Here is a 13229-nt window from a genome sequence, read left to right on the forward strand (position 1 = left end):
AGGTGATTCAAATTCAACTCATAACCCGTCTTAAAATGTCCATTTTGATAATATACTGAATCACCATAATAATAGTTTCCCCCAAACCGCTAAATCAGGGAGACTAAATTCCTCTAACTACGTGGTTTGCTACGAGGCGGTGTAGTTCTGACAGAATTCACTAGAACTTCTCAAAATGTCCAAGATTGCAACCATGCTCTGATACCAACTGACACACCCCGTCCCGAAGGAGGGCATGCTGGCCGTCACGTGAGAGTGACGTAACCATTTGCACAGTACGGAAGCTTTAATTATACAATTTATAAGTTGATACACCCGAAGGTGAGTCCTAATTTTGTCCAATCTGTCAGAACACCGTCGAATTCCTCGTAGTCACCACACCTTTGTGATTCCTGAACCTGGAGGGGCGCAAAACCAAAATTGAGTGGGTCAGTAAAACAATTCTTTTCCAAATCCAAACATTTCTCAAAACGTTGTAACCCCTCTCCGTAAAACCTGTATACTTTCTCAGAAATGTAAAATATAAATATACATATATATTCTCAAAACTTCATTTTTACTATCTCAACATTATCTCTTTATCAATCATGCCATGCCATGTCATCTCAACATTTCTCATATTAATTATGCCATGCCACATCATCTCAACAGTAATAAGGTATGAATGCATCAACATAATCATATCAGGTGCAAGAAAGTAATCAACCGTAGGCCCTCTAATAGCCCTATACGGTTGAACCTAGAGCTCAAAATCTATCATTATCACTCTACCGGAGTCACCTCTGTGACCCGTCCGGCCTTCTGCACACAAGTTACGCTCTAGTGCTTCTCATAAATCAGCTGTGCACATAATCTAAGGTCACCCACCAGTCGGAATCTCACTAACACTCTCGCGACTGGTCTGTCGTACCCACTCCGCGTGGACTGTACGACTAGCATCTACTTGGATCCAAGGCGAGCGTGCGATGCGGTGAATACTATAAGCACTAAACCATGGTGCAGGATTTGAGCTCGATATATATCATCATCATCATAACAGTAATTAAATACTCATCTGTGCGTCCACCGCACCATTTCATACATATGCATCATAAATCAATTCTTACCTGTGCGTCCACCGCACCAATTCATACATATGCATCATAAATCAATTCTTACCTGTGCGTCCACCGCACCAATTCATACATATGCATCATATATTAATTCATGCATGGCATTTCAACTCACATTTCTATATACTTTTCATATCAATTCTATGCATGGTATTTCACTTCCCGTTTTTCCACATAACTCATATGCATTCCATTTTAAACATAATTTCATGCATTTTCAATTTCTGGGAAAACGTTAAGTATATATATATATACGGAAAACAAAACTGCCCACTCACCTGGAGTTCATCCAACAACTCCCTAGCACCACACATCAAGGCGTCACGACGATCGCCGCCTAGAATAGTAATCAAATCCAACCTCAGAATTCATATCGATAGAATATTTAACTTATATAAAATACGTCACTACGTAGTTCGATCCGGAAGATCTGCCACTCAGATTTTAAATCCATAACTTCCAGAGGTCCACATTATACCTCTAGGACAACATCCTAAAATTTCATTACCATCCAACGGTTGGATTTCCGTCAATTTCCAAAACTAAGTGACGGTTAACATTTTATATTATGGACTTACAATTCCAATTCCGGAAGATCCGTAACTCGGATTCCCAATCCGTAAGTTCCAATAATCCTCAAATATTACGTACTATAACGTATCAAAGTTTGGTGATGATCCAACGGTCGGATCATCAATTCACATTTTCACCTAAATGTGAAAACTATAAAACGTTATTTGAACACCTAACCAACAATCTTCAATAACTTTCTCATACGGTGTTCAATTTAGGTATATGAATATACCACAGTGATCTACTCGACGTCACGGACGTCGACATATTTTTAAAATAATTTTATTTTTATTTTTTATTTTTACTGTAGCACCTTCTTCTTCCTTGGGTCGCCGGACTGGTTTTTCCGGCGGCCGTTTTCCGGGCAGTTTTTCAAATTGCCATAACTTTGTCATTTCTCAACGAAATCAAGTGATTCAAAAACTAAAGTTGTAGCCCTTGAAGATACAAAGAGAATGGTACCTTGCACAACACCTAGTTCGCCGTGGTTTGGCCGGAAACTGCCTCGAAAGCCTCGGAGGTCGCCGGAAACTGGGTATTTTTCAAATGAGTATAACTTCTTCAATACTCAACGAAATTGAGTGAAATAAAAAGGAAAGTTGTAGTACTTGACGAGACGAAGAGATTGATACCTACCTCGACTCCTAACTCGCCGGGGATTTGCCGGAAAAAGCCTCGAAAGCTCCGGCCAAACTTTGAACTTGTCGATCTCCGTGTTCTTACGTCCAGAAACTTCCAACGAAGCACTCCGAGCTTCCTTGGGACCTCACTAAGCTCACTATGAGCTTGGATTGTCCTAAAAATCAACCAATTCAAAGCTCATGAACAGTACACTTTCATGGGGAGTTTAGAATCTAGGTTTTCCGAAGTAAAACTTACCTGAAATGGATACCAACGTGATCGTGAAGTCCTCAGGATTCCAATGGTGGTCTCAAACTTGACGTTGGTATAGATTTAGGGTGGTTTTGGTGGTGGTCCGTGTGAGTTCGAAGGAGAGAGACAGAGAGAGTGAGAAATCGTGAAGGAGGAGAGAGAAAGACAGTGAACGGGAAATGAGGAGGGTTTTGAGGGATGTGGGGATCCCACGTGGTCCTTATTCCAATCTCCAAACACCAAACTTTAACATTTTAACCTAAAAATCTAAGTTCCATCCTTATTAAATTCCATTTTATTTTCAAACTTAGGAACCTAGATAATTAGCAACCTGTGCTTCACAAATTTAGTATTTCTTAAGGGCAATTTCGTCCATTCACAGCCACGAATATAATAATTTGGAACGGGCTGTGACATAAGCCGTAAAAGAAAATTTGGCAAAAATATAATATCATGCTTATTTTAAAAGCAATAGTCTCCAAACAGTAGTTTTTAAAGGCAACAATTGTTTTAATAGAAAGCAAAGTTAAGCTTTTAATAAATATTTTCAATTGTTGTATATCTTCATTAATTTTTTTTAAATGACATATTTTCCTTGCACACACATTTTATCCCTTAGAGAATAAAGTGACCACTATGGCCTACCATTACAACCATTAACCTTACGCCATCAAAGTCATTACCATCACCACAACCATAACCGCAACCGCCACCACTACCGCCATCGCTACCACCGCCCCTAGCACCATTGTTACCTATACACCCCAACCACCACATTCCACTACTAGCACCACCACCATACCTAAATGCATGTGAAATCAGATAAGAAAAACCTAAAAAAATACAATCCAGTCAAGAAGTTGTTCATTATCCATAACCCAATTTTCCACCCCACTAGAGTGTTCATGGCTAATCGACACTTGTCTCTCACGATACAACCACCACCTTATTACGATAATAACACTCCAAATCATGAGGCTTAAGCGAACCACAAGCATTAGCGGAGGGAAGGTGGGGTCAATGGGTGACTGTGACCCCAACGAGATGGTTTTTTTTTTCTTCCCATTGAATTTCAGTGCTGACCCCAAAAATATGTTCATGAAAAGAAAGGCAAACACCTATGCAGAATATATCTCTTTTGCAAATAATTTAGGGTTCTACATTAGATGCACTACTAGGACCAACATAGATGTGAATTAACATAGAGCATTTGATATGTACCAATATGTGTTTGGATGTTGTTTTTAAATGATTGAAAATACTTCGAAGAAATTATGGAACCAAATATTAATAAAAATGCAAGTGAATCATAAAAAAACATTTTGAAGTACTCCTACAAAAAGCACATTAACGAGCTTCTTCCAAAATGCACTTGTAGTGCTTTTGGAATCCAAAACACTTTCACCAAAAGCAATTTCAAACATGACTAGCAAATATATGTCTCCAGTGTTTTTTAATGTGTCAAACATATTTGGGAGCCCTAAAATATTTAATATGATTGGTTTGCTTTAATTTATTTTGAGAAAACTAAATTTTAGATACAATGCATATCTTTCAAAGGAATCATATGGCTTACAGAATATAAGCTTTTGTAAGGAAAATTATAAGTGGAAGGTAACCAATTTTCAGAGCTATTTTGTTGTGAATAATGCTTGGCTGCTTAAAAATGAGTAGGAATTCTTACTCAAAACTCCTCATGTTCGAATTACAGAGGTTTGTGCTTATAATCATAATCGTTCATATTATAAATCACTTTGTAACGATCATCTATGCAAAAAATGAATTAAAACTAAAGTCGATTTGTCAATTTATTGTAGCAAATACATAGACAATTCGTAATGCTTTTACTAATTTTGTTCATCTGTTTCTATATATAGTTCGGTGACTAAACGACCTTAGTTTTAATTGATTTTTGCACAAACGATCTTTATATAATGGTTTTATAATATAAACGGTTATGTTCATAAACACTAAGTTCTATGCATCGGCAACGAGCTGTTTGAGTAGGAACTCCTACTCATTATTTGAGTAGCCAAGTATTATTCTTTTGTTGTGCCCCCCATTAGGATAAATTTTTGGCTCCACCACTGATCATAAGTATGCTAAACTCTCTCAAAAACTCAATTTATGTATGACAAAACTCACGTGAACTTATATGACTGAATGTAATTGACTCATGACTCAATGAGATAAGATCTTTATCCAGGTGTGGAAATGACTCTTCATAATATATAGTTGTGTCTTAAAGAGTCAACGCTTGCATCTCTATTCATATTAAGACAAATGTTGCACAATTTCTCCTCAAACAATCAAATCTAGAGAGAGGGAGAAAGCTTAGTGAAGAAGAAAGTGTTTCTTTGTATTTGCTTCAATTCAATCGTATCTTATAAATGATCTCAATTCTTACACTTACACTCTGTAACTATCTTGCTTACACAATAAGCTACTATAGCTAATATAATCGACTTTAGCTAAAACAAATGCTGACATGTCATCCTTATCTCTAACCAATCCTATCAGCTATAACATGGCACATGCCATATAATCCAACATCAAAACCTAATTCATGAATCATAACAACCCATCAATGTATTTAAATGATTTAACTCGTTTTGATTAAATTTTCCAACAGTATTAAAGAGATGGTCTATTGTTCTAAAAGCTAAAATGGATTTTCTTTTCTTTGTCAAACGATAGATTTTGCTAGATTAGCCACCGACAGATATTTGACTACTCATATACTGTGCCAATTACACTAAAATCCTTAATTGTTTCAGTTAACGAAAGATGCATGCTTTCCTTCGTAGGTTCCTACTGATGACATCCTTACATCACATTCCATAAAATATAGAGAGACCATATCCTAGGTTCTACTCATGGCTGGATGCTGCTTCCTTCATATCAAGCAATGCCTCTTCAAAGCATTTTGCGAGAAATGTTGTATCCGGAAAGATATCTTTGGCCACCAAAATTTGCAAGTTAGCTCTTTCAGCATAGCTCACCATGTGCATTATAAGTGCCTGCGTTACCAACCAGCAAAAGTATTCCAGTTACATTACAGATACTTCTGATTTGCTACATCTGGCATTTTCTAGAATGTAACATAACACCCCTTCACAACGTCAAAGATCGATCGCGTACCCCTACTAATTGGTTAGCGTCATATATATACCTGGGGTAGGCTACATGTATTCACTTTAAGGTAAGTTACAAGGTTTCCCCCAATTGCAATTGCTTCTTGCGGGCCAAGTATATTTGAAATGGTAAAGCTAGTATATTGCAGACCATCTTGTAAAGAAGCCAACTAGCAACCTGCAGTAGAAGGAAACTGTTTTCTTTTTATATACATTTTTTAATATTTGAGGCACATTTAGGAATGATTTTGTAGGAAACACTGTTACTCATAACCATTTTTTGTCGAAGCGTTTATGTTAGAAGCATAACAGATTTTTCTTAAAAGTACATGTTGATTACCTATCAAGAACCAACTTAGCTCTCTTGAGGTACACTAGAGGATCAAGATCACTACTTTTATGGTAATATATAGGTAGGAGAAACATGCCGAACTTGTTACCCCAGCTTGATTCAGAGTTGCTTTCCAACAAATTGGATACCTGATCATATTCGTACAATCATTATCTCCAACCAACTACCATCAAATTGGATACATGGTTAGATTCGTGGGATGATAAGTAAAAAAAGTTGAGGTTTCATCATAAAACAAATTAGTAATATGGGGAGTAGCCCAATTATTTATGAGCACATGTAAGTCTCTCTTTTCATCAATGTAGGATTCATTCTCAACATGCCCCCTTCACGTGTGGCGAATTTTCAAGCCTTGCACGTGGACAACACAACGGGGTGATGTGGAGCGCGTGTGGCTATTAAGCTTCACATATGAGACAACCTGCTTTGATACCATGAAGAAAGTTGAGGTTCCACCATAAAACCAACTTATTTATAAGCCCATGCAAGGTCCCTCGTTCCATCAACGTGGGACTCATTCTCAACACGCCCTTTCACGTGTGGTGAATTTTGTTGGATATATGTCAACAATCTGTGATAAACTTATATATGCTAATAAATAATAAATACTAATAAATATTGAACAGAGTATGAACAACGAAATAATTTTAAACAGAAAATTGAAGATCGAGGCTTACGTACCGCAATGTCTTTGAAACAGAAATTTCGTCCCTACTCAATGCTTGTAGTTCTATGGACGTCTGCTTTACCAGGATTCAACGATCAAGTTAGAATTCTAGTACTGGAAAACTTAACTTCTGGTGAACTTCTGTGTGGTTCTCTCAGAAAGGATGTTTGTGATTGTAGAAGAAGAATATTGATTTTCTGTATCCTAAATACCATGCAAATGGATGTATATATAATAGAAGGATGTCTGTTCGCAACAGGTATGAGAATGAGATGTGTTTGTTGGGAGACATCTTCTCCAGAGGGGTGCTTTGCTCTGTGTTATTTCTGAACTCTTCAGACTTCATCTGAAAGGATAAGTCTGTTGGTAAAAAATAAATAATTAATTAAATTTGAAATTACTGAAAAAATAATTAATTAAATCCGAAAATAATTAATTAAATAATTTAATTATTAGAGCCCGAGCCCAAGGCCCATCTTTTGATAATTAATTAGTTCACCCCAAAGCCCAACCCCAAGTGTGAGCCCAATTTTATTCTCCAGGCCTATTACTCCAATCACTTTCTATAAAGGACAAAGCCTTATAAAGTGATAAAATCTTTTGGGAATGGCCAATGTGGGACAAAGAATTTCTACTCAAACTACTTAAATTTCCAACAAATTTTTAAGCCTAACACGTGGACAACACACGTTGGGCTTCACACGTGGGATAACCTGCTCTGATATGATGAAGAAGGTTGAAGTTCCACCATAAAACCAATTGGCAATATGGGAGTAGCCCAACAACTTATAAGCACAAGCAATGTCCCTCCTCTCATCAATGTGGGATTCATTCTCAACAATTAGGGTGCTTATCTAGGTTTTTGGGGTTGGGTTGAAAAACATGACAAATTAAGGGCTTATTTGATTGGCTTTAAGTTTTAGTTTTCATTTTGTGCTAGAGATCATAAGGGGCAAGTATATGTGAGATTATGAGAGATAAAAAAAAGTGACAAACCCCTCTTAACTAGGGGGGAATTCAAAACCATGTTCGTACTTGCAATATGATTTGATTACATCCAGTTGTGATTCATAAGTTGTGAATTCTATTTACTTGTCCGTTTGAAGTAAAACTGATTTGTGTGTGTTGGTTGAGAGTGCACGCTTAATTTTCATGCATAAATCTGATGCTAGGATATAAGGGAGTTTCACCTAATCATTATGAACTTATATTCATAAGTAGTGAAGGTTGCTTGTCACAATCGCGTTAAGTAAATTCTTGGCATAAGTTTCATGCAATTCATAGTTACAAATGCCTTGTCAAGCTTATGATTTTCATAGAACTTAATGATCTTTGCTCGTATCTTTATTATGCAATTCATGTAGGGAACTTGTGAAGAATGCTTTGGGTTGTTGTATGCAATCATCCAATTCAATGAAATTAGGAAAATATGAGGGTTAATTAGTGCAATTTACAGTTAATCTGGGGCGTTGAGGATTCATGGGTATTGAAAAGCAACTGGAAATCATTTTGTTTGCAAGTGTGTCAAGGGTGGAGAAGAACCTCTTAGCTAGCCTATCATCCATAGTTTTACCCCAAATTCATCTAAATTTTGCTTAGTTTACAATCTGTTTGTTTTGTTTTCAAATTCACCAAAACCAAACCCTCCATTTACTTTAGAGTGTCTAATTAGTTAGAATCTGTTTAGTTTGTGTTTTTAAGTGTTTTGAATCAATATAAAACCAAAATTCGTTCAAAAAGTGTGTTAGAGTCAGAAACTGCCTAATTATTGTTTTTAGGTAGTTTTGAGCGTTTTTAGCTTGTTTTGAGTCTTTTGAGTTTGATTTGAGTTCTTTGAGTCTAGTTAAGTGTTTTTAGCCTCTTTTTATATATTTGAGTCATTTTAGAGCGTTTTAGCAATCCCTCATAATCCCCGGTTTAAGAACGATCCCTACTTATTCATACTACAATTGTCAACAAGAGGATTTAATTTGTGTGCTAAGTTAATTTTTGCATCAGTAGGCCTTTTGAAAATATATACCAAAACTCAGTTATGCATCAGTAAGTTAGGATTTGTTGAGGTTTGGTTTCAATATTTGTTGTATATTTCATTATGAAGATTACAAGAGAGTGAAGGCAACTCTTATAGAGAGCCAAAAGAAAGCTACAATAGATTGTAGGATAACTACACAAACACAATCCCTAAAATCTGCCCTAACAAGTGGAAAAGCAAAAACCAAATTACAAGTAAAGAAGCTTTTACAAGCAACTAAGAAAGGTTGATGTAAGGTGAATGACAAGCTATGGAAAGTGATTGGTGAATGACAAGCTATGGAGAAAGGTTGAAAGGTTGATGTAAGGTGAATGACAAGCTATAAGGTGAATGACAAGCTATGGAAAATGATTGGTGAATGACAAGCTATGGAGAAAGGTTGATGTAAGGTGAATGACAAGCTATGGTGAGGATGACAACTCATACATATAACCCATCCATACTTTCAATAGGATTCACCTGCAAAATTAGAAAGAAAAAAATATAGCAAGAACCGTATAAAAGTTCTTAAAACAACCAACATATATAATATAAATGAAAGTTTATAAATCACGATGAACCTGCAATCCAGGTTGCTTTCTTAAATTGACCATAGGTAGGCCTGTAATTCGAATTCCGTCATGCAAAGCTTGACAATTAAGTTTAGCTATAACTTGGTTATCATGATTGCTGATAACTTTGAGAAATATGGCTATGAGGAAATGAATAAGGAGAGCAAAAGCTTAGAGAAAAAGGAGTTTCAGAATTCTTTGTATTACACTATGAGAATATTACAAGTCTTTACAATGTGTTATATAGCCTCTCAGCATACATGGACTATTACAATACTACCCCTTTGTAACTAACTTTCTAACGATACTAACTACTTGAGTGATGGTAGTTATATCCAATCGACAAATGACAATGGCTAATACTCCCCCCTCAAACTGCGCTAGGGTTCATCTAGCAAAGTTTGAAGCTACAAAACACAACCTTGTAGTGCTATTGTACAAGTGAATTAACTCTGAACTGTAGTACTGAAGATCGCAGATTGTGATCCTAAGCTCAAGTTGTGACAATGCTTCACAGAAACAGGACTATGTAATCCTTTAGTTAGGACATCAGCAACTTGCTCTTTTGTGGGAATGTATTGAACACGCAGATCATATTTTTGTACTTTCTCCCTCACAAAGTGATAGTCAGTGTTTAGATGTTTGATCTTAGAGTGAAAAATAGGATTTGAACATATAGCAAGTGCTGACAAGTTGTCATAGTAAAGATAAGGAGGTAAGGGAAGACATTGATGCATATCTTCGAGCACTGATCTAATCCAACAAACATCAGCTGCATAATGAGCTATTGTCTTATATTCTGCCTTTGTCGAGCTTATCAAGACTGTGGATTGCTTTTTGGACTGCCATGAGATAGGATTAGAGCCTAAGTACACCACATATCCAGTTATTGATCTCCTAGTATTGATATCTGCTGCCTAATCTAAATCTGAATAGGCAGTTATAGATATATCTTCACCCTTTGTATATTTCAAACCACAAGTGAGAGTACCTTGTAAATACCTCATAATTCTCTTGACCAAATGAAAGTGTGAATCTGTTGGACTGTTCATAAACTGACACACCATACTCACTGAGTATGCCATATTAGGTCTAGAGAAGGTTAAGTACTGTAAAGCTCCCACCAAGCTTCGATAGAGAGTAAGATCTGTCATTGGTATGCCTTCAGATTCAAGCAATTGAGTATGAGGTTTAAAGGGTGTAGATGTAGGTTTACAATGTTCCATACCAGCCTTTTTCAACAAATCTTGTGCATATTTAGACTGGTTAATGAATATAGACCCATCTTGATTATACTGGATATGAAGACCAAGAAAATAGGTAAGTTTTCCTATATCTTTAAGATCAAATACTGCAGCAAGGCTTGTAATCACTGATTGAATCTTTGAAGCATTGGAACCGATCACAATTATGTCATCAACATATAATAAGAGTATAATAACATCCCCATGATCTTCTTTTACAAACAAACTTGTATCGGATAAGGATGTAACAAACCCCAAAGTAGGTAGGTAGCTAGTAAACTTTGAATTCCAAGCTCGTGGTGCTTGTTTCAAGCCATAAAGTGACTTTATTAACCTGCAAACATAATTTGGATGTTGTGAATCAATGAACCCTTGAGCCTGCTTCATATAAACTTCCTCTTCTAACTCTCCATGTAAGAAGACATTTTTAATGTCTAGTTGCCTCAAACCCAACCAAATTGAACTGCTAAAGCAAAAATCATTCTTACAGTGGTATGTCTCACCACCAGACTAAGCGTTTCAGAATAGTCCAAACTGTTGGAAATGTGCCCTAAAGCCAATCATATGATGATACTTTACGGACATTTTACATGTTAAACTAATCTAGTTTAACTATAAAGGGCAAAGATTATTGTTTGAGCCGTCTCATATAAATGTTATATGCTTAAACGATAAAGTCCAAGGAATATGTGATTGGGAGAATGTGATAGGAGCATATTTATGCGCCTTAGTTAGCTAGTTCTTATGCACTTTCGTTATGTTTTCTTTGTTAAAGTAGTCTTTTAAGCTACTTTCATGTGTTTTCAGGTTTAAAGGACATATGGACATGCTTGGAACACAAGGTTGGGACGAAATTGAAGAGTTGAAGATTTGAGGTTTCCTACTTGAAGTAGGAAAGCTAAGCCTAAAAGTTTCCATTTTGGGTTGATCTTTCCTAAACCGGAATGGCCTTGCGTTTGAGCAACATTAGAAGGTTCCGAAGCGTTGGAAGACACAAAGAAAGGTGTTAGAATATTTTCTCATCCTTGCCGTGGGTTAGGGCTTAATTTCTCTTGGTTTTGGGCTTTTTAGAAGCCCTATCCACATTCCCACTAACCAGCCGCACCTTTCCCCTTCTAGAACACATATTTCCTTGCCTTGCAAGGCTTTCTAGAAGCCCTAACCCTAGCCCACTTAATTGCCGCACCCTAGGCCTTTTTCTCACCAAATTTCTGATTGTTTAACCTATTTTTCTGGTGGATTTGGGTTTCTAGAAACCCTAATCTGATTTGCTAGGGTTTTTAAGTGCCTATATATATATTTCTACACCTAGCCGCACACATTACCTCTCCACAATTCAGAAATTCATCCAACCCTATATTCCCATTCCTTGCCGCAGCCACCATCATCCTTATACCCTTAGCCGCCACTCCTCCATCCATTCCAGCCATTTCCCACACCTTGCCGCAACCCTTCTCCACAACCATACACCATTCTACACCTCCATACACCATCCATACACCTTGCCGCACCACCATACTATCCTAACTCCCTTCCAAACCCAAAATCACATCCAAAAATCCCCTAAACCCTCTCTGCCGCAGCAAGGAGAAGAAGAAAGAGGAGCTTGACGTGCAGAATTCAAAGTGGAATTGTTGGGCGTTTTAGGTGTAATCTTTCTTATGTCTTCGATGTTTCAATTCAATAAACTTTGTGTTGTGAGTATGAGGAACTAAACCCCCTTAGTTGGGGGGTAATTCGAAACCATGTACATGCTTGCAATATGATTTGATTACATTCAGTTGTTATTTCATGAGTTGTGGATTCAATTCGTTCATCTATTTGATTGATAACTTATTTGTGTATGTTGATTGAGAGTGCACGCTTAGTTTTCATACATGAATATGATGCTAGATTATGAGGGAGTTTCACCTAATAGTTACAATCTTATAATCACAAGTAGTGAAGATCGCTTGAAAACGATCGTGTTGAATGAATTCTTGGCATAAGTTTCATGCAATTCATAGTAACAAATGCTTCGTCAATGCTTATGTTTTTCATAGAACGTAATGATTCTTGCTTGTATCTCTATTATGCAATTCATGTAGGGAACTTGTAGGGAATGTTTTGGGTTGTCGTATGCAATCATCCAACTTAATAACTTGTGGAAAAACTGAGGGTTAACTAGTGCAATTCACGGTTAATTTGGGGCGTTGAGTATTCATAATTCATTGGAAGAACAACTGATAATCGTTTTGTTTGCAAGTGTGACATGTGTGGAGAAGAACCTCCTAACTAGCCTTTTATCCATCATTTTATTCAAAAACGTTCTACAATCTGTTTAGTTTAAAGTTTCTGTTTTGTTTTCAATTTTCGTCCAAAACAAATCCCCCTTTATTTTGAAGTCTTAGATTAGTTAGAAAGTGTTTTGATTTGTGTTTCTAAGTGTTTTGATTCAAGTTTTCACTCAAATTCGTCCAAGTTCTTGTTAGGTTCTCAAAACTGCCCAGAAAGTGGTTTTTTGGCAGTTTTGAGTCATTAGGTTGCTGTTTTGAGTTTTAGGTTTGTTTAAGTGTTTTAACCTTTAGTTTTGCATTCTTTGAGTCTAGTTTAGTGGTTTAAACTTTGTTTTTGAGTTTTTAAGTCAATTTCCAAGTGTTTAGCAATCCTTCCTAATCCCCGGTCTAGAACGATCCCTACTTACATCTCTAC

General features: G+C 36.6%; 1 protein-coding gene and 1 long non-coding RNA gene across 2 annotated transcripts; both read right to left on the minus strand.

Annotated features, from left to right (window-relative positions):
- Nucleotides 1–280: 280 nt before the first annotated feature.
- Nucleotides 281–2785, minus strand: LOC139188920 (uncharacterized). Its single transcript, XR_011572338.1, has 5 exons — nt 2565–2785; nt 2322–2481; nt 2148–2216; nt 1391–1449; nt 281–398 (listed from the first exon to the last, which is right to left on the minus strand). It is a non-coding gene; the product is annotated as an uncharacterized lncRNA (long non-coding RNA).
- A 2643-nt stretch (nt 2786–5428) lies between these two features.
- LOC114823121 (wax ester synthase/diacylglycerol acyltransferase 10-like) lies at nt 5429–12031 on the minus strand. Its single transcript, XM_029098472.2, has 4 exons — nt 11864–12031; nt 6033–6172; nt 5731–5827; nt 5429–5578 (listed from the first exon to the last, which is right to left on the minus strand). Exons 1-4 carry the CDS (start codon nt 12029–12031, stop codon nt 5429–5431), a joined length of 555 nt encoding a protein of 184 aa, XP_028954305.2.
- Nucleotides 12032–13229: the final 1198 nt, after the last annotated feature.

The sequence above is a fragment of the Malus domestica genome, chromosome 10 (assembly GCF_042453785.1).
Source record: "Malus domestica chromosome 10, GDT2T_hap1".
Taxonomy (NCBI): Eukaryota; Viridiplantae; Streptophyta; class Magnoliopsida; order Rosales; family Rosaceae; genus Malus; species Malus domestica.

What these genes read in the sequence shown, in the direction of transcription:
- LOC114823121 (XM_029098472.2), bottom strand. Translation starts at nt 12,031, where the DNA reads ATGGTGTATGGAGGTGTAGAATGGTGTATGGTTGTGGAGAAGGGTTGC. An exon ending in GCTAAGTTGGTTCTTGATAG is followed by an intron (nt 5,828 to 6,032) that starts GTAATCAACATG and finishes GCAATATACTAG; the next exon opens with CTTTACCATTTCAAATATAC. An exon ending in ATACATGTAGCCTACCCCAG is followed by an intron (nt 5,579 to 5,730) that starts GTATATATATGA and finishes TTGGTAACGCAG; the next exon opens with GCACTTATAATGCACATGGT.